This window comes from Pteropus alecto, unplaced genomic scaffold (assembly GCF_000325575.1).
Source record: "Pteropus alecto unplaced genomic scaffold, ASM32557v1 scaffold45, whole genome shotgun sequence".
Classification (NCBI taxonomy): Eukaryota; Metazoa; Chordata; class Mammalia; order Chiroptera; family Pteropodidae; genus Pteropus; species Pteropus alecto.
In genome coordinates, this window is record NW_006442491.1 from 28882952 (window position 1) to 28904102 (window position 21151).

At 52.7% G+C, this 21151-nt stretch overlaps 3 protein-coding genes and 1 long non-coding RNA gene across 5 annotated transcripts in view; 2 read left to right on the top strand and 2 right to left on the bottom strand.

The window, feature by feature from the left end:
• MATN4 (matrilin 4) overlaps window positions 1–4561 on the bottom strand; it is a 12163-nt gene extending 7602 nt beyond the window's left edge. The window contains exons 1-3 of the mRNA XM_025039914.1: window positions 4417–4561; window positions 2067–2180; window positions 569–1138 (exon numbers count right to left, since the gene is read on the bottom strand). Coding sequence (XP_024895682.1) covers window positions 569–1138; window positions 2067–2145 — 649 coding nt within the window. The 5' untranslated portion in view covers window positions 2146–2180; window positions 4417–4561. The remainder of the gene's footprint in view (window positions 1–568; window positions 1139–2066; window positions 2181–4416) is intronic.
• On the top strand, window positions 3146–12178 carry RBPJL (recombination signal binding protein for immunoglobulin kappa J region like). 2 transcript variants are annotated; one of them, XM_006921848.1, is made up of 12 exons: window positions 3146–3167; window positions 4385–4493; window positions 5737–5862; window positions 7002–7072; window positions 7256–7359; window positions 7626–7800; window positions 9624–9761; window positions 10173–10282; window positions 10538–10690; window positions 11413–11568; window positions 11674–11777; window positions 11887–12178. In XM_006921848.1, exons 1-12 carry the CDS (start codon window positions 3146–3148, stop codon window positions 12176–12178), a joined length of 1560 nt encoding a protein of 519 aa, XP_006921910.1. The 2 variants fall into 2 exon arrangements, with proteins under 2 accessions (XP_006921910.1, XP_006921911.1); XM_006921849.1 differs by having other exon boundaries at window positions 11890–12178.
• Window positions 12179–18185: 6007 nt separating this feature from the next.
• Window positions 18186–18957, top strand: LOC107196412. Its single transcript, XR_001517805.2, has 2 exons — window positions 18186–18538; window positions 18701–18957. It is a non-coding gene; the product is annotated as an uncharacterized LOC107196412 (long non-coding RNA).
• An 849-nt stretch (window positions 18958–19806) lies between these two features.
• SDC4 (syndecan 4) overlaps window positions 19807–21151 on the bottom strand; it is a 20305-nt gene continuing 18960 nt past the window's right edge. The window contains exon 5 of the mRNA XM_006921850.3: window positions 19807–20177. Within this exon, the coding sequence (XP_006921912.1) occupies window positions 20026–20177 (152 nt within the window). The 3' untranslated portion in view covers window positions 19807–20025. The remainder of the gene's footprint in view (window positions 20178–21151) is intronic.

Below are 21151 nucleotides of genomic sequence, written 5' to 3' on the forward strand. Positions count from 1 at the left end.
AAGAAAAGGGCTTGAACAACCCCTGTAAATAGGCTCAAAAGAGGGGAACACCAAGCTAAATGTGCCAGTGGGATAAGGCAGAACTACGCAGGGGTAAGGTAGAGGAGGTGGAGAGATGCTAAATCGAGGTGGGCGGAGTGACTCAAGGTGTGACTAGAACAGATCCTGCAGCCCTATGGGAGGAGCTAAAATCAGAGTGGGCGGAGTCATGTCCATGTGGGCGGGACATAACTCTAGAGTGGGTGGTTGCTCTCAGCGTTGAGGGGCGGTGCTTCTTGCGTTCAGAGGCGGTGTTGGAATTTGACTTTAAGGCTGTAAACCACAACAGCTCAACTTGGTGGGTGGGCACGCCAAATGTTGCTCCAGGTGGGCGAAGCCTAAGCAAAAATGAGCAGAGCGGGCATCCGACACAACCTGCGGTAAGCCTGAGCCATTCAGGTACCTGGTGGGCGTGGCTAAAGTTGGGATGGGCGGGCGCACCCGGGATGAGGTGGGATTTACTGAGGTGGGACCTGGAATCTGAGCGATTGGAGACTTCGAGCCTCGCTCCAGCGTTCTCCTAACTCACCACACAGCCGGCCCTGGAACTGGAGGCCAAACTCCTGGATGAGGTCAAAGGACTCAACCAGGAAGACATGTTCGTCCAGCGGTGGAGACGCCATGGCACGCAGGGAGCCCACGTCTGCGCGCTGCACCCCTACCGCATAGATCTCGATGCCGCGGGCGCGCGCCTGCGCCGCCACCTCTGCTACGCGATCCTGGGGTCGCCCGTCTGTCACAATGACAGCGACCCGAGGCACTCGCGCCTCCGGGGGGCGCGCGCCCTCAGCCACGCTGAAGGCCACGTTCATGGCATACTGAATCGCCAGCCCGGTCATGGTGCCCTGCGCCAGGGGCACCAGGGCGCGGATGGCACGCTCCATATCTTCGCGGCGCAAGAAGGCCCCTAGCCGGAAGACGCTCTGCACTTGACTGGAATACTGGATCACGCCCACCCGCGTGGCGTTAGGGCCCAAGTCCAGGCCGCGGAGGAGGCCCACCAGGAACTGCCGCATTGTCTCAAACTCGAAGGGGCGCACGCTGCGCGAGCTGTCGATCACAAACACCAAATCCAGCGGCCCAGTACGGCATCTGGGACCTGCGAGATCAGGAAGGAAATTTCTTAGGTCAGCAAAGCCTCATCTCCGAAGAGACCCCAAGGAAACCTAAGGCAGAATGGTACTAACCCCGCATAACAGCGCCCATACAGAATTAGCCTAGCAAATACAAGTTAGATACACTCAGCCAGCATTTGCTGAGGGTCTGGGCTAGGAGAGTTCACCAATTCTCTATCCTACAGTTCTGAGGGCTATTCTGAGGAAGTATTATCCATTCGGGAGTGGGCAAGGGGATGCCACAAACTCAAATGTCTATAGGGGCCAGGCAGGCAACATAAATGAGTGAACTGGTGGGGTAGGACAGTGGACACCCAGAGAGCCCATACCTCTCCCAAAGTGGGCAGGCCCAGCCAAATGTTGCCATGCAGCCATGCGGACCTCATGTTAGCAGATCCTTGGATTTTTCAAGAGGCATTTCAAATCAGGGTTTTTATGTGAAAGCTCCTGATTTTTCACTTAACTTAAAATAATTAACACCAAATAGATATTGTACACGAGCCCGATTTTGTTACCTCTAAGCCAGGGGTCCCCAATCCCCTGGGCCATGGACAGGTACCAGTCCTCGGCCTGTTAGGGACAGGGCCACAGAGCAGGAGGTGATCAATGGGTGAGTGAGCAAAGCTTCATCTATATTTGCAGCCGCTCCCCAATGCTAGCACCTCCACCTCAGCTCTACCTCAGATCATCAGGCATTAGATTCTCATAGGAGCCCCGGTCGTCCCTGGTGCCAAAAAGGTTGGGGACCGCTGCTCTAAGCCACTCTAAGCCACTGAGGCCCAGAAAAACGAAGTAGTGAACTCAAATCCAGTCCCTGTGGATCCAAAGCTCTTGCTTTTCTCTCCCCAGCAGGCTTAGCTGGCTGCAGATGGTTCCCCTCCCCTTGCTGGTGAGGGCTGGGCCCCAGCTCACCTGCAAACTGGAGCTGGGTTTCCCAGGGCTGGAGAAGGAGCAGCAACATGGGCAGTGATGAGCAAGGAAGGACCCTCATGGTGCTTGGGGAACAGAGGATGGAGGTGTCAGAGCCTGGAGGGAGGAAGGGAAACAGCAAAGCAATAATATTTGCAGAAGTCTCATTTGGGGTGAGGGGCACTTGGAGAGGGAGGAGGGTCATGGGTTTATTTTACCAATCTCTCTACTTTTATGTACGTTTGGAATTTTTCATAATAATTAAATTTCATTCCGGTGGGCTTGTTGGGAAACACAAAGAATTCTGCTCCATAAAATTGCAGAATAGTAGTAAATAAATAGTGGATAAAAGTATACAAATGCCAGGCAGAGTGTTAAACGCATCACATGCATTGTGGCATCTAATCCTCTCGACAATTCTATGAGACTAAGGCTGTTATTGTTCCCATTGTACAGATAAGGAACTGCCTCAGAAAAGTTAAGCGCGGGTACCCAAGGTCGCACGACGAGAAAGTGGCTGCGCCAAGATACAGTCCTATGCCTAGGGGATTCCGAGTACCAGCCGAAGTATTCCACGCCCTCTTCTCCCAGAAGGAGAACCGCTGCAGGCGGAAGCCATTCTCCATCTGGGGAAGGGGACTACACTCCGCCTATGAGGAGCCTCTGTATGGTTGTCTTTGCAACACACCCAAGCGCGCGCGCGTATTGAGACACGCACCGCCCAACCGCAAGCGGCTGGGGAGGGCAGTGCGCCCTTTCGGTGAGGGGGCGAACAGCGAGATGGCCAAAATGCACTTGAACTTGCGACTTGACGCCTCCACTTCCCGCCAGCTGTCAGGACAAGCCGCCAGGGGGCACCTTCTCGGGTCTGGGAGCGTTGGCTAGGTGGCCGTGGGAAGCCAACATCTGCCCAGCAGGTGCCCCTACTCAGAGCAAACAGAGGACCTGGAGCCCTGGGGCCTTGAAGATAAGGCCGGGCAGGATATATCTGGCGCGAGGAGCGCCCAGGAGCAGCAGTGCACAGGGTTCTGGGGACAGCGGCACTGGACGCGCCCAGAGGGCGGGGGCTTCGGAGCGCGGCTATGGACCTTGTGGGGGCAGCAGGTGAGCGCTCACCCTCCTGAGGCCCTGATGACACCCCTCGAGAATCAAGAAAGACTCCCATTGTACAGATGGGAAAAGTGAGGCTCAAGAAGGCGGCTCGCTGAGCTACAAAAGAACCTGCGAGTCCTGACTCCCCTTCTCCCTCTGAGCTGCCTGGCAACCTGGCGCATAGGAACCACTGAGCCTCTTGTCCTTCCATTCACTCCCTCTGCTCCCTGCCTTCCCACCCCCACCCCTCCGCCCCATGCTAAAGCTGCCTTAGCCATTTCTCTGTTGCTGTCTCATGGCAGAGGGGGCCAGCCGCCCCTAACCCAACCGCAGCCCCGCCCCTCCCCCCAATTCCGTGAATGAGCCTATTCTGAGTAAGGTCGGGTGCCTGCCGCTCACTCTAGGCGGCCTTCCGGTCCCGGATCTTCTCCGCCTTCGCCTTTCGGGCCTGGTAGAGGAACAAAAATCCCTCTGGCAGAGTCCATCGTGGGAGGGTGACTAAGCCAGATGTGCCAGCTGCTGGAGGTGGGAGGGTGCAGAATGCTTTCTCTAGCTTGGGCCATAGCCGAGGCCAGGACCCTTCGGGAGTATGTGGGTAAAGACACAGGGGGCCTTTGCCATCTCCCACCCTTTCCCACCTGCAGAAGCCTCTGGGCCCCCAAATCTTGATTAAGGTCCATCTTATCCTGCTCTTTGCCTGAGCCAACATCTCCTCTGGCACCCCAGCTCTACCCCAGAAACTCTAGAAAATGAAAATAGCAGCTGCCTCAAAGTCCATCACCTTTCCAACCCCTTCATTCTACAGAGGAAGAAACCAGGTCCAGAGAGGGTAGTGTCTCACTCAAGGACACACAGCAACGTGGTGACAAGGCAGATGCTAGAACCCAGAGCTCCTCTGAGGGGCTAACTAACCCCTGCGTTTAAATGAAAGATCTGTAAATGCCCATAGGGTGGCGAAAGTGGTTCGGAAGGGGGGAAATTCTGTGAATAATTCCTCAAGGCTTGGCTGAAGAGTCAATACCTTGAGGACGTTCCTGGGGCTTCTTGGAGGGAGGCAATTAGGGAAAATATTCCCTCCCCATTTGAGTGGCTTTGCTGCTGGGGGCTCAATTTGGAAAGGACACCACAGAAGTAGAGAAGGGCACGGCAGGTCAGAAGCGGCCCCCCTAGGCGGTGCAGCGCGGTTAAGTACCGGCGCCTGGTCTGGCTGGCCGTCTGCTCCCCCGCAGACCCCTCAGCGCCCCCAGGCCCTTTGACTCACCTGAGCCTGCTGGACAACTCAGAGGCGCGGCCGCTGAGCGGAGCCGACGGGCGGAGCCTCCCGGGCAGTTGGAGCAGGTAACGGCGCGGGCAGCGTGCCCGAAGTGGGGACTGCCAGGCAGCTGGAGCGAGCGGAGGCGGCGGCCGCATTTAACCCAGCCCGGCGTGTGGGGAGGGGGAGCTCCGGCTGCGACCCCTCCCACTGGCAGGGCGATCCCCCTTCCTCTGTGTCCCGGGGCGGGGCCAGAGCGGCGCCCCCTGCTCCCGCTACCCTGGGGAGCCGCAGAGGCGGGGGGCGGGGCCGGAATTTGGTAGAGCGGGTGGCTGGGCGGCTACCCTCTCCGCAGCCGGAATGCGTTGGAGGCCTCCGAGCCACTTTCCCGAGGAGAGCCCCAAGGGGCGGAGCGGACCTGGCTGGGCCCCGGCTGCCGGGCCCCGGCTGCCGGGCCCCGCTGCCCAGGACGCAGCCCGCCTCTTGCGCTCCGATGCCCCCTCCAGGAGTGAGGAGAGACCGTGGACACTGGTCCTGCCAAGAGGGTGGAGGATTCAGGACGGACAGGGTTCATGGCTCTCCCCGTCCCCACCTGGTGGTCCCTTAAATCTCTGTCATCGCGGACTCCTTTACATGTTCCCCGCAGTTGCTTAAGTCTTAGGCCCATTTGCCTTCATCCACCAAAACCCCCAGGCTGAGAAGCCACCAGGCCCCTAGGCTCTGACTGGCCCACTCCCCAGAGTCGATGGAGGCCTTGTGATCAAGAGGAGCAAAGCTGAGGCGGTAACAGGCCCCTTCTCTTGGGAGAAAGTGAAGAAGGAATATTGCTTTGATCCCAGAAAAATTCAAATGTTTTCCCCAAGATCCATGGGATGCGGTTTGGGGGCCCTTCCATGTTTGCAGGTAACTACAGGCAGGCAAGAGAGCACGCTGGTCCGGGGTTCTAGCAAAGGCTCTTCGCCCTTGACATCAAGACTTCACTGGGGTGGGTCCCCTTAGGGTTCAGGGAAGCTAGTGCCGTCACATACTCTGCCTCTTTTACAAGGCCAGCACAAGTGCGGCCTTTGTGCCACTGGGCCTCTCCCCAATCCTCCAGGCTGCCATGGGCATGGAGCCAGACTTGCGGAGTGGTGCTTGGGTGGTCCCGATGGGCTTGGTGCAGGCCTCATTGAGCACGGCGCAGCCCAAATATTTAGCCCACGACTTGCACGCCTCCTTTCCCTTGCCTGACACTTCCCCGCCTTGACTGGGAGTGGGCAGCACTAGAACTTCATTTCATTCAACCTGCGCGTTCTGGGACCCTGAAGCTCCCGGCTCCGTGCCTCCCAGGTCATCCCCTGAGCGCGCCACAGTCCTAAGGGAAGACGTACGCCGGTGCCTGCAGCAGCAGTGCGGGCAGACCGTGCGGATCCTTCACGCCAAGGTGGCCCAGAAATCATACGGAAATGAGAAGCGGTAGGTGCCTCAGTAGCCCCTCCCAGGCCCTCGAGGCCTTCAGCCTTATGCCCCTCCCCCCGCACCGCCATTTAGTGTCTTTTAGAACCTGGGGAGGGCTGGGGGCTCAGCTATTGGCCGATCAGGGGCCTTTTCCTTCCGTCACTACTAGTCCCCACTTTGATCTTAGCAGAACCTTCCTGGGAATCTACAGTCCCCGTTCATTTACTCACTCACCTATTCATTCATACTTTCATTCAATCACTACTAACTGAGTGCTTATCCTGTGCCAGGCTCTCTGGGCATCTCCGGGCACTAGGCATACAGCTGAATAACACAGACACAGTCCCTGTTCTCATGTCATCTCCACTCCAGTGTGAAAAGAGACAGACAATAAAGTCCTCACGTATCAGTGAACGAGATACTTCCAGATTGTGATGAGAGTGGTGCAATGTGACAGAAACCGAAGGAGAGGGTACTTTAGCTAGAAAGGTCAAAGTGACATCTGAACTGAGACCTGAGTGTGAAAATGGAGCGAGGCAGGAGGAAATCTGGGGAAAGGGTCTCCCAATTAGGAGGAACAGAAAATGCACAGATGTTGAGGCTGTACCAACTCCGCCTGCGTGAGGTAGGAAAGAAGTTAGAGTGGCTGGAATTAGAGAAGGGAAAGGGGTTCTAGGAAATAAAGTCTGAGAGGTAGGCAGGGGCCAGATCATGTGAGGACTTTGACTTTAAACCATTGGAGAATTTTAAGAGGATGAGTAACATGATTGACTCATGCCTTTAAAAATAAAAAAAAGGCAATCTGGCTGCTGGGTGGGGAAACAAGTTGAAGGTGGAGGAGTGGAAGCAGGAGTTGGAAAGCTGATGCGGTGTTTCTGATAGAGTGAAGGCAGGTGGGACGAAGGTGGAAGGTGTAAGAAGCCAGGGGGTTTTGGATATGTTTTGAAGGTGTATGGATAGGACTTACTGATGGGTTGAATGACGGAGTAATAAAATAAGTTTCAGATGTTAATGGAATTCACAGTCATGGAGAAGCCTGGGGAAGGTGGTGAGAGGCGTGAATCAAGGATTTTTTCCGGTTTCTGCTACCTTTGAGTTGCCTGCAAGACAGCCGAGTGGAGATGATACACGAGTCCAGCACTTATATGTCTCCACAGGTTCTTCTGCCCCCCGCCCTGTGTCTACCTCACAGGTCCCGGCTGGAGGGTGAAGCCAGTGCAGGGCCAAGGTGAGGGAGGACTCCAGGGCTGTGGTCGCCTCCTTCGGTAGGGATACGATGCAGAAGGACCTGGGAGCGGGGCGGTTCGCAGGCTCGGTCTCGCCGCGCCCTCTGGCGGCGAAAACAAGGCTTGCCTGGCACCGGAGTCCGCCCCAAGTCCTTCCAGCGCGCCCTCGCCTCCCTTTCCATCAGGGGAGACGGGGTCCACGGTCTGCGGTTACATGGGACTGGACGGCGCATCTGGCAGCGCCGCCGAGACGCAGAAGTTAAATTTCGAGGAGCAGCCGGACTCCAGGGTGAGAGTGCATGGGAGGAGGTCCTATTCCTGCTCCCATCCTTGCCTCTCCTCTCGGGAGGAGGGCTCATTTACTCCCGTGCAGAAGCCGAGAGATAGGTATGGAGGCTGGGAGACCGGGATTCTGCATGGAGGGTGCGATCGAGAGCTCGGATCGTGCCGCTCACGTCACGTCCGACGGGGCGAACCTCACATAACGAGGGGAGGTCGGTTCATCCCGTAGAGGAGGCCTGAGACCAGCCGGCCTTATCCCCGCGAACTCCGTAGGAATTCGGTTGCGCCAAGACCCTATACATCTCAGATGCAGACAAAAGGAAGCATTTCCGGCTGGTGCTGCGGCTTGTGCTACGAGGAGGCCGGGAGCTGGGCACCTTCCACAGCCGCCTTATCAAGGTCATCTCGAAGCCCTCTCAGAAGAAGCAGTCGCTGAAAAACACCGACCGTGAGCAGAGCAGGGCCTGAGTTCAGGGCAGGGTGGGGAGGTGTAGTCGAGTTTGGAACCCCTGGGTTTGGAAGGGAGATAGGCCTGGATTATAGGAGTGGGGTCGGAGTGGGTGAGGGGGAGCCTGGGCTGAAAGGGGCGGGGTCTGGATGAGCTGGTGCGCCGTAGGTCTAGGAATGAAAAGTTAAAGAAGCAAGGGCGGAGGAAAGGAGGCAGAAAGCAGACTTGGGAGCCCCTCAAACGGCCGGCAGGTGCTGAAGTAAAGACAGGTTCAAAGTGACAATTAAAAGGCAGAGGAAATTCAGGGCCTGCTCTGTGCCTGGCTCTGGGCTGAGTGCTGGATCGCTATGAAGCAAGGGCAAGTGTCCGCTCTGGAGGAACGCACGGTCTAGGGGAGGGGGACACGCACAGCAGATCAAAGAGACAGTTTGAGATAAGTGTCCCGGGTGCCAAGTGACAAATCCCAGGGCTGGGGGCTTTGAGAATATGAGAGAGAAAACAATGCCTGAATAACAATGACACCACCACGACTTCTCGCGCTGGGAGGTTTGAGGTAGGGTTCGGAGAAGGGAGAGGGGGCTTTCCAGGCGCACACTTACATGCATCACACTATTTGATGCTCACTGTGTCCCTGTGAGGCAGGTACTATCATTGTTCCTATGTCGTAGATGAGAAAAATGAGGTTTGGAACATTCATCCATTCATTTGAGAAATATTTGAGCCTATCATATTCCAGGTGACTTGCCTAAGATTGCCCAACTAGGAAATGGCCCAGCCAGGATTTCGACTGGCGTCACTGTAACTCTGGAGCCCAGCTCCTACCCCTACACCATACTTAGTTTCTGTCTGTTAAAAATCTGAGAATGTCTCAGATCCGGGCAGTGCTGTGGCTGGCCCTTGGTATCGGGAAGGGACCAGAGAGGAGTAAGTGGTATAGTGTGGTGGGTGCGATGCGGATCTTGGAACCAGGCAGCCTGGCTTTGAATCTGGCTCTGCCCTTCGCTAGTCATGTGATTTTCAGCAAGTTGACCTTTTAAATAGAGATATTATTTACTTCAGAGGGTTGTTGAGAGACTCAAATGAGCTAATACTTATAAAGCATTTAAAACAGTACCTGACACATGAGAAAGGTTAGTCATTATTCAATGGAACTTGGGCTAAGTATAACTTGAACACAGTATGCCTAGCACTGTGAGGGGAGAGAGGGAGATGACCCAGAGCTCCCTCGCCAGGGGGTCAAAGTCCAATCAGAAAACAAAACTGTGGCTCTGTGTATGTGATAGGCTGGAAGAGATCAGAGTCATGCCCTAGAGACATTGTACTGCTATTTCACACCATATGGCCTCTGCTTATGCAGCCTCCTGTGCAACTCCTATCTACTTCATGCTCCCCAGCTGAGTGTATAACCTCCTCCAGGAAGCCCTCCTTAGCCCGGCCCACACCACATCATCCTGAACTTTTATTTTTATGTTCCTATCTCCGCTCTAAGACTGCAATTTCCTCCAGAGCAAAACTGGATCTAATTCACCCTTTGGTGCCCAGTACCCAGCATGGTGCCTGCCACAAAGTAGTCACTTAGTGAATACTTGATAAAATTCTGTTTATTGCACTACAGGATGCCCAGGCAGTCAAAGGGAACAGGCAAACATGCAGGAGTAGGACCAGGGCAGGTTTGAGATAAATAACTGTGAAATATGAATAGCAAGTGTATCTGGGCCAGTGGCCAATGAGCCAGACTGGCACAGGGGACAGCGCTTCAGATATGTCTGGCAAATCCCAGGGACCAAGATGGGCCAGGGCACTGATTCCACCTCCCCTCACAGTGTGCATATCCTCGGGCTCCAAGGTCTCCCTCTTCAACCGCCTGCGCTCCCAGACGGTCTCCACGCGCTACCTCTCTGTGGAGGACGGGGCCTTCGTGGCCAGCGCACGCCAGTGGGCTGCCTTCACTCTCCACCTGGGTAATTGAGGCAGCGGATCAGGGCTGGGCACTTCACATGCATTAGCTTATTTAATCTTCACAGCAACTGCTTAAGGAAGGTAGACTCTGCCCTTGGAACTGAGGCTTTGAAACACAAAAAGACTTGCCAAAGTTCCTAGTGCGTGGGTGGGTGGCTGATCCAAGCTCTTCTGACTCATGTCCAGCCCATTTCCTCACCTCAGCCCCCACGCCAGGGGGCAGACATTTTCAAGGATGACCCCTCCAGGATAAGAACTTTCAGGCTTAACTGCCTCCCTATGTGCCAACGCCACCCACAAGATTCATGTGTGATGTGGGGTGGAACCAGAGGCAAGAAAGGCAGGGTTTGGGGCAGAAACTTGGGGCCTCCTGAAACTCTCCTTTCTTGTTCCTCCCTTCCTTTCATCCCCAGCTGATGACCACTGTTCTCAGGGAGACTTCCCACCTCGAGAGGGCTACATCCGCTATGGCTCCCTGGTGCAGCTCGTCTGCACCGTCACGGGCATCACACTACCTCCTATGGTATGAGAAGGGAGCCCTCCCCCCCCTCCCAGATCCATGCAGAAGGTATGACCCACATGGGCAGGGCTGGAGGGTGAGGGCGCAAAGCATGATGACATCTATTCAATTCTCAGCCAAGACACTCAGTGCTTTGTGGAGCTGGATGGAGGTAAAGGGCTGGCATGGCTATTGGAGTAGCAAAAAGCGGACTGGGAAGGTGGCCTCTGAGCAGCCAGGCGCCTTGCTGCCCCACTTCCTGCCACCCTTCTGTTGTAGATCATCCGCAAAGTAACCAAACAGTGTGCTCTCCTCGACGTAGACGAGCCCATCTCCCAACTGCACAAGTGTGCCTTTCAGTTTCCAGGTGGTCCTTCCGGAGGCGGTGGCACCTACTTATGTCTCGCCACAGAGAAGGTGGTGCAGTTCCAGGTGAGAAGCAGGGCATATCAACACCAAGCATCCTAGAAAGTCAGAACCCAGAGAACCATAGTCTGTAAGACCATCATCATCATAATGGCTGCTCCTTACTGAGCCATACTGCCTCCCATGGAATGGTAGAATCATAGATAATTAGGACAGAATCAGAGAATGGAGGGAAAATAGCAATAATATCATTGAGCAATACTCCTTCCCAAAGAATATTAGAGTCATAGAATATTAGGATGTGAAATGGTAGAATGTAAATACATAATGAGTAATAGTACTGAGGATTATTGAGCAAAGACTATTAAAATCATAAAATGTTGAGACAGAAATGTAGAATGTGAAAGATTATTATTATTATTAAGCAATACTACTCCCCAAAGAAAATTATCATAGAATGTTGACAGAGAATCTCAAAATATGTAGAAAATAACATTATTGAGCAATATTCCTCCCAAAGAATTTTAAAATTGTAGAATGTTAAGGCATAGAATTGCACAGTGTCAACAAACAGAATTCTAGAATCCTAAGAAATAGAAACCAGCTCGTCCAGCGAACTTATTTAACTCCGAGGGAACTGAAGGGTCTTGTCCAAGCTGACAGGGCAGGTAAACCGCAGAGCCGGGGACTGGAACCCGGAAGGCGTAAGCCCAGGCACCATGCGGGGTCCCCCACGCTGGTGGCCACCCTCAGAAGCTTCTGCCCCGTCCCCTCCGATCTCCTCTCAGGCCTCCCCCTGCCCTAAGGAGGCGAACAGGGCGCTGCTCAACGACAGCTCTTGCTGGACCATTATCGGGACGGAGTCGGTGGAATTCTCCTTCAGCACCAGCCTGGCGTGTACCCGGGAGCCGGTCACTCCGGTGCCCCTCATCCGCACCCTCGAGGTGAATCCGGGCGCTGGGGGGCGCTGGCGGGCTGGGCTGGCGAAGGAGAGCAGCAGGGCCTTGGCCACTCCTTTCCCCACACGACCTGGTCTCACCCTCCGCCAGCTGAGTGGCGGGGGCGACGTGGCCACGCTGGAGCTTCACGGAGAGAACTTCCACGCGGAGCTCAAGGTGTGGTTCGGGGACGTGGAGGCCGAAACCATGTACAGGTACGGAGGTGGGGCCTCCTTTAGGCCCCGGGGCAGTGGACGAGGGGCGCGCCTGTCATTAGCTCTAAGTGATGTCACTGCAGCCCTCACCCCCGTGCCCCACCCCTAGGAGCCCGCGGTCCCTGGTGTGCGTGGTGCCCGACGTGGCCACCTTCAGCAGCGACTGGCGCTGGCTGCGCACGCCCATCACGGTGGCGGTGAGCCTGGTGCGCGCCGACGGCCTCTTCTACCCCAGCGCGTTCTCCTTCACCTACACCCCGGAATACAGCGCGCGTCCGGGCCCCTCGGGCGTCGCGGAGCCCGCCACCGACCCCGACGCCGACGCCGACGCCGACACGCTCCTCGAAAGCATCCACCACGAGTTCACGCGCACCAACTTCCACCTCTTCATCCAGACTTAGGCGCGCCCAGGCCCGTCCCCATGCCGGTTTTCTGGGGTCCTAGGCTCTGTCCTCTGCATCCTTTGCTGCGGAAGAGAAGGCCAACGTTTCAGCAGCAGAAGGCTCTCGCCATAGAAACTCGGCCCTGCTGTTCTTACATAGGTCACTCGCTCCTCCTTTGACATCTAGGAAGACACCACCCGAGTGGTGCATTCTTTGCGTCCAGGCACGAGGGCGGCTCTCCCTGCCTTTGTCTCTGTTCGATCTCTAAATCCATCTCTGTCTCTCTCCCTCAGGAACTTTGTCGATCTCTAGTTGTGTGTCCCTATTCCTCCATCTTTGTCTCTCTTTCTGTGTGTGTGTCTCACAGACGGTTTCACACTCTGAGGAGCCAAGCCAGGAAGCTGTTTTCTCTTCTTTCCTCTTGAAAAGAAAACACATAGTTTCACACACCCAGACATGGCCTGCAAGCCCAGGATCTGCAGATCCTGACCGGAGTACTGAGTCTTAACCTCAAGCACAAGTCCGGCCTGGAGCACTGAGTTCCGCCTGGAGCACCACGTCTCTCCTAGGGCACGAGGTCTCACCTGAAGCATGGGGCTCACTGCAACACCAAGTCCTACCTGGAGCACCAGGTCCTGCATGGAGCACTGAGTTCCACCCTGAAACACAAAGACCTGCCCCTCTTGGTACTCCCTATGGCTGGAGCCAGGCATAGCACCCTGGCCTATGTTTGCTCTCTGGCTCACAGCTTTGGTGGCTGGGCAGGTGCCTGGGTCAGTGGGTAAGTCCTGCCATCTTAACTGTCCACTCGGGTACTTTATTCACATATCCAGTAGGATGCAGTTCTGAGGATCAGGGATCCCTCTGCTGTGCTAGCAGCACCCCAATCTAAGGCAGAGTCTGATCTGTATGACCCACCTGCCCAAGAGGGAGGGGCCCAGTACTTCCCCACCTTCACTCACAGAGAGAGGAAGGAACCACAGTTTGATGGAACAGAGAGCCTATCTTTTTGATCTTTTATAGAGAAGGAATGGGGTTCAGAAGCAGCTGGCATCTCTGACCCCTGTCCCTGACCCCTGCCTCTACCCTGGGCTCTTGTGATAAGTTACCTTACTAGCTATCCCCCTACCCCAAGCAAAGATGCACCCCGGGCCGAGAAGCAAACACAGGACACAGAACGAAACTTTCCTGAGACAACTCCAGGCAGAACTCTTGGGATCAACTGAGCAATAACCCAGTTGAGAGAGGACCTTCTCTGCATGGGGCCTGGGGACCAAGTCACAGGCCACCCCTACCCAGCCTTTCCACCTTCTGCCTGGTCTGTGTTCTACAGAGAAGCAGAAGAACCAAGCAGGATCCTAGCTCCGGCCGCTGGAACCAGGGACAGAGATATCACGGGTGACAGCTACCTGTCCCAGCTGCTGGTGGTGCCAAATGGGGAGAACTGGTCTGAAATGTGGGTTCAGGGCTCTCACTCCCCGCCCCCCAGGCCCTTCCTTCAACTCTAAGAAGTTCATTTCATGCAAAACTCCTCCCCCAGAACATGGAAAGCCCCGTGAGAAAAAAAGATGCTGAAGTTTCCCAAGGGGTTTGCCCTCCAGACTCCCTAAAGTCTCCATCAGCAGTCTGACCCCACCATGATGGGGAAGAAGCAGCTTGTTCAAAGCCTCTCATGGTCTCTGAGAGTGAATCCTGGTGGAGGAATGCAGGGCACAAGTTGCATGGGATACGTCCTCCATGTGAGCAAACGCCTCAGGAGAGCTCAAGGTCATTGCCTGTGATGATGTTGAAGCAGGAAACCACCCAGAAGAAGATTAAGTGGAGTTTCACAGTGCATTACCCAGGAAGTTGGGGCTCAAGGGCCCTTCCTGCCCTGCCCTCAAGGACTTCCTTTGCCACTCCACAAGGCAGGAGTGTTGGAAGCCAAGAACCTAGGTTGACCTGAAAACCCAGGTTCAGCCGTGTAGCTCTGTCTTCTCTCTGCACTTTTGCCTTGGATCAAAGGACTTTATGTACGTATCAAATGTGACCTCTAGACAGTGAACTTCAGGTGGAAAAGAGCTCACTGCTGCATGCCCTGGAGGGTTCAGGACACTGCCTCGAACTTTGAGTTGAGGCTCAATAAATACCAAATTGCCTTGGCAGACACTTGGAAATTGCAAGTGCAAAGTGAAACCAGCAGATGGCACAGTTTCCTTCCCAAGAATCGAGTTTTGTTTATCTTGAAACTGTTAGCGTCCAGAAAAGACAAGTTTAACTTTCAAGCTCTCGGGATCGGAATCTCCCAGGGTTGAGAATCATCGCCTTCGTCCATATTTCCTCCTCATTTTACAGATAGGGAAACTGAGACTCTGAGAGAGAAGACCCACGAAGCTCTGAGAGCAAGTCGATTGCAGAGCCTGATTTGAATCCTATACTCAGGATACTAAGTGTGTGGCTCTGAGGTTCTTTTAATTCTCTACCTAGTAGCCTTTAATACTCTTTAATTTGCTTTTAGGTGTAGGTAGAGTGTGTGTGTTACAGGGGTGGGGAGTGGGGGATAGGGCACATTGTAAAATCTAACAAAATCTCTGTTCCAAAGTCTCCCAGTTTACCAGTTCTCATGCTGCTTGATGTTCCACTACGAGCAATCTAATCTTCTGGTTTAAGCATGGGCCTCTGAGTTTATCTCCCTCTCTATCTGTCTCTGTGTCTGTCTCTGTCTCTCTCTCTCTCTCTCTCCCTCTCTGTCTCTCCCCCGCCCCCTGTTTCTTTTAAATTGGGTTTTCTCAAAGAGAAACTCATAACCACAGTGTGGGTAAAATTCTCAGACACCTTCCTCCCTTGGGAGGATAAGGGCTGCTCAAGGCCTAGACTGTGAAGATGGTGAGAGAAAGAGGAAGTGGCTTTGAGAGGAGCAGAACCAATAACACATTATCTAATAAGTTTTGCAAGGGTCAGTCCTGACCATACTCACCAATAAAGTCCCCCTAGTCAGGTTTGGTTTCGTTCCAGACCTCAAGGGACAAAGGCAGGCGGAGCAGCTGTGGTGAAGTGGTAAACACCTGTTGTAGCTGGCTGCTGGCCACTTGGAAGGGAGTGGAGGAGGGAGTGGGGATGGGAGAGGGAGGCAAAGCCTCCTGACCAAGTTCTTTATGAACTCACTTTGGTGTTGAAGCATTGAAGTGTGGCCCACTCTGCCAAACTCATTCCCAAGTTACTATCTGATTCAGTATATCCTCCCCGCCCCGCCAGCTGGGGTCTATAAGTGCACCATTAGCACCCCACCCTGGGGAGAAGTGTCCTGGGCGTGGCTGGTTTTGTCCCGGCATATACATATATTTCTGCTCATACTAATTCCTCATATGTATTTTCAGAGGAGTCACCTTAAAATGAAGAAATGTAGATCTCATGGTGACTTTTCAGACAACAGCCGTCTCAGAGTCAAAGCAGTATACCCTAATAGGTGAGATTGACAAGTTCAAAATCACTTAACCTCTCTGTGCCTCAGTTTCCTCTTCTATAAATGGGGATAATTGTATTTGTTTCATAGGATGTCATGAGGAATAAAATAATTAATATATGTAAAGCACTTTCAACACGGCCTGGCCCGTGGTAACCACTTTATATGGGCTAACTGCTGTCGTTGCTACTCCAGAAGCACTTTTAGAGATAATCTAAATACTCCAGTCTCTCTCCACCTAACAGATGGAGAAATCGATGGTCCAGGGGGGTGGTAATGACCTTCCTATGTTAGTTTTCTCTGTTGTGTAACAAGTTACCACAAATGTAGTGGGTTAAATCAACATGCGTTTATTGTCCCAGTCTCCTGTGCTATAATCAAGCCAGGGCTTCAGTCTCTTTGAGGCACAGGGTCCTCTTCCAAGCTCACAGGGTGGTGGGTAAAATTCATTTCTTTGTAGCTGTAAAACTCAAGGTCAACAAGAGAGCATCATTCCTATCGGGACAGTACCAGACCCTCTTCTAAGGGCTTCCGACTGATTCAGTCTGGCCCACCCCGGATAATCTCCCTTTTCGCTAACTCAAAAATCGATTCATTTGGGACCTTAAGTACATCTGCAAAATACCTTCACCTTTGCTATCTAATGGAACCTAATTGTAGACACCAAGGGGCAGAAATCTTGGGGGCCATTTTAGAATTCTGCCTATCTCCAAAACTCTGAACAGGGGTTCATTTATCTGGAGAGCTAGCTCTGGGTAGAACTTGGAGTAAAATCATTTCTGAGAATTGAGCAGGGATGCAAAGTGGGTTTTGGACAACACTGGGCCATTTTTGTTTATGATCCTGCCCATCTTCTGAGGCAGCAGAACTGCCCACTGCACGGGGCGATTCCTTCACGGGGTGTGGGAGAACCAAATAGATGTTCCCTTGCCAATAATTTGCTATGCAGTCTTGTGCCCTGCCCTTCTGTAGTCCCCTCTTGCAAGGCTGATCTGTGGGACCAATAGGATATTGCAGAAATGACAGCGTGTGACTTCCACTGTCTCCATTGGATCACTCTATGGGAAAAGCCAGATGCTATCTTGAGGACACTCAAACAGCCCCATGGGGTCTAAATAGTATGGAACTGAGGTCTCCTGCCAACAGCCAGCACCAGCTTGCCAGACGTGCAAGTGAGCCCCCCAGTGAAGGGGGCTTTGGGTGACATAAACCTTCTAAGATTGGCAGTTTGGTTACGAGCAGACTCTAGAACTCACCTGCCTGGGTTCAAATCCTGCCTCTGTCCTTGGTAGCTGTATCAATTAGGGCAAGTTATTTAACGTCTTAGCTGCAGTTTCCCCATCTGTAAAATAGGGATGCTAACAGCACCCACTCTGTGATTATCGTAACAATTAAACGGGTCCATGTGTAAAACAGAATGGGTTCCTGGCACACGCGTGTGACATGGGGGTTTGCTTCCACTACCAGTTCCTCTTCCCATCTTCTCCCCAACCCTAGGGAAGCACTGAGCCAACATGGCACCAAGGAAAGACCATGAAAATCCAGAGCCCTGGGATTAAGGTTTTAATTTGCACAGACAAGCTAAGGGCAGAGGGTCCCTTGATCTAAAGGATCTTACCCACTTACCAGGGTTACAAAGATTGACACATTTAGAGTCTGCCAACTACAGTGCCTGCTGAGGCCAAGCAGGTGACATGAGAGAAGCTAGTGGAAGGGGACTGGCGAGGCCGAGGACCACGTCCAGATGGGCTCCAGCTGTCAGCAACTGCCAACTGCCGCCCTGCACCCTGAGAGCTGTCAAACCTTATTTTCCCTAAGACAAGCAAGGAATCTGGATTTTTATGGGAGATGATCTCATTTTTATAGGTGGTGACTAATCCAAGGACTTTCGTGTTTGTTTTGTAAACACATATGACTGGCCTAGGTAGGTGAGACACAACTCACAGGCCACACGCCCCACAAGGCCACACGTGCCTGCTCTAACTTTCTTCCCCTCCAGGTCCTTTCCTGACTCCTTATATTTCTGTCCCTGAGTGTCTGGCACCCCAAAGGGCATTCAGTCAGGGCAGTTATCCCAGGCTCCATCGATATCAAGGGAGGGACAAGAGCCCAGAAAAGTTGACTTCTTATGAACTTAAAAATCACAGAGGCAGGTGATCTAGAAAGTACCAAGTTTTATTACCTTTTTATCAAAAATCAGTAACAGACAACAATGTGAGTGCTCACTCCCAACACAGCCAGAGGAAAGGACACGGGGGTGGGGTTTGGTAGAGAAAAGGACCCAGCCAGCTGGGAATCCTGGGGTATGGGGGTGAAGGGTGTGGGAAGCAAGACTGATTCCCCTGAACCCCAGACAGTGGGGTCAGAAGATGCAGCCTGCACAGGGCTAAGCCACCAGGCCTCTCCTCTCTGGAGAGGGAAGGTCAGATAACAGGCTCTAGAGCTTGGGCCTCATCATCTCTCCCCAACCCCACCCCACATCGCCCAGGGTGACGAAGGTCATCCCAGCAAAGCTGGGGCTGTGACTCGCTAAGCCAGTTTAGTTCTCTAGCAGTGTTGTCCAATAGATGGAAATGGTCTCTCCCTGCCTGCTCGCTACAGCAGCCACTAGCCACACGTGGCAACTGAGCACTTGAAATGTGGTTAGTGTAACTGAGAAATGGATTTGTAATTTTATATCGTTTTAATTGATTTAAATAGCTACATGTGGCCAGTGGTTACTGTATTGGCTAGTGCAGCGCTTCAATTTTCTCTTAAATTTGGAGAAATGAAGGAATACCAGCTGGACTCAAAGCAGAAGCTAGAAAGAAGGTAGAACTGGTCTACTCCGAACTATTCTAGCCTAATGAGAAGAAGGCACCAGGAATGGGGCAAGAGAAAGAGGCAAAAACCCCACTCAGCCACATAAAAATTCACTCACTCAACCAACCAGCCAAGTTCAAATTGGAAATATCACACTTATCTCCTGAAAAAATATATTTATCTATTTTTCTAGAACCTTGAAAGAATAATAATATATTACAAGAAAGGAGACACAAATATCCCACCATCCCTTACATTGCATTTTGGGATCTGCTAGAAAACTATGTCTCGGCAAGCCAAGTTTAAATTGGAAATATCACACTTATCTCCTGAAAAAATATATTTATCTATTTTTCTAGAACCTTGAAAGAATAATAATATATTACAAGAAAGGAGACACAAATATCCCACCATCCCTTACATTGCATTTTGGGATCTGCTAGAAAACTATGTCTCGGCAAAAGCTGCTGCTTAGAGGAAGCAGCTTCAGAAAGGGTTGAAGTCACAAAAAGGAGTGTAAAATATACTTTTAAAAATGGGGAGGGGATTTAAAGAAAAGGAGAGAGAGACCCTGTCTGAAGCTATAAATAGTAAAATAAAAAAAAAATTAATAAAAATCGTATCTCTGGTTCTTTTCTCATTTTTGAGAAACAGAAACAAAAAACAGTTCATAAAATACAAACTTAGCAGGTTCTGTGGAAACGTGCAAGAGAGCGGAGGATGCCTCAGCACCTGTGTGCTCTGGCCCAGGCAGAGCCTCTGCACAAAGGAATGAACTGTCAAAAAAGACACCCCGCTCTTCTACGAATTCATTTAATCATATCTCTGGTTCTTTTCTCACTTTTGAGAAACAGAAACAAAAAACAGCTCATAAAATACAAACTTAGCAGGTTCTGTGGAAACGTGCAAGAGAGCGGAGGACGCCTCAGCACCTGTGTGCTCTGGCCCAGGCAGAGCCTCTGCACAAAGGAATGAACTGTCAAAAAAGACACCCCGCTCTTCTACGAATTCATTTCGGTGTGAACTTTCAGCTTCTCTCCCCGCCCTCCTTGCTTCCCCTCCCTCCCCACATAAAAAAGGTTGATCTCCAAAAAAAGTCACTTGAAAGAGCCTAGAATGGCCCAAGATATATACCCACAGAGACTGCTGTAGTGTGGACAGGAGCGCCCCTTGACAGACACATCTTAAGGTGTGGGTGGTTCTAGTTCCTTCTCCCAGTTCCTGGCAGAGGGACCAGCTGTGAAGGGGAGCAGGAGGGAGCGGGGCGCTGGGGACGGACCCCCAGCAGGATTCATAGGACAGCTTCAGAGGGGCTCTGAATGAGGCATGGTCAGTATAGGCTCTAAGCTGGGCCTAGATTCTAAACTGGAAAATGAAGAAATGATCCAATCCTAGACTTGCCTTCGGAAAGGCCAAGTGTAGCCTCATTTTTCTGCTGGAACGATCAAGAAGCGGCAGGCAGGAACAGTAGAAGATGACGTCTCTCCTGACACTTAAGTCGTAGTCAGAGCTGGAGATGCCGACAGTATTAGGTTGCCCTCCCCCTACCTTACTGTTCACCCTCCAAAATCCTTCGGCTTCCCACCCCCCTCACGTCCAAGCCAGTGCCCCTGAGGAAGCTTCAGGCATAGAACTCGTTGGTGGGGGCTTTTTTGTAGATGGGTTTCTTGCCCAGGTCGTAGCTGCCTTCGTCCTTCTTCTTCATGCGGTACACCAGCAGCAGGACCAAAAAAACGGCAAAGAGGATGCCCACGACGCCGCCCACAATCAGAGCTGAAAGGAAGAGAGGGGACAGTGAGGTGAGAGCTGCTCCTCGGGACCTTGGGTGCCCTCCCTCAGCCACCTGGTCAATTCTCTTACGGCTTCACCACTGCCGCCGCCTGTGCCCAGCATGCTGATGGCTTATTTGATCCTCAAGACCTCACTCTTGAGAAGGGGGCCATCACCAGAAGTCACTAAAGACCACAGGGCCAGAGCGGCAAAGCCACCATTCTAACCCACATCTGCCTGAGTCCAAAGCCAGGCTCTTTCCCAGCAGCAGGCCAATTCCCCAGCAGCAGCTTGGCCCTAACTGAGCCGGAAGCCAGAAATATCCCACGGTCCTCTAGCTGTCCCTGTGTGCACACGAAACCGCGCCAGCCTACACGTCTACAGACAGGTATACAGATCTATCTGCACACAAGTATACCCTGCCATACACGGGTGTAACACACTATCATGTCATACTACTATGTTATAGACTATTACAGGTGGTGGTTTATGACCCTACATATGTAGCTCAGTGGTTAAGGCCTAGCACTCACTCCCATCTCTCCCGCTTAACTGGCTGGGTGACCCTAGGCAAGTTCCTTCATCTAACTCGTTGCAAAATGGAAATAATGAGTACCTTTTTCATACGTTTGTCCTAAGGATCAAATACATTAATCCACTTAAAGTGCTTAGAAGTGCACGGCATATGCTCAATACTCATTAATTGTACACATCTGGGGTTTCTATCCGTGCCCCCAGCACCCTGAATCAGGCCGGCATGACAGTAAGTACTTAAAAAATGACACTCACGGTTTGACTCAGAGAGAAGCACAGCCCAAGGGCACCTGGCCAGTGTCGGGCAGATGTGGGCTTCGAACCCCGATGAGTGTATGTTCTCTGCACTACGCCAGGCGGCCTGAATGGCTCATTCCTGTTTGTTGTGGGGGCAGGGATGTCTCACAGAATCCTTTCTGTGGCAGATTGAGTCTCCTAATTCG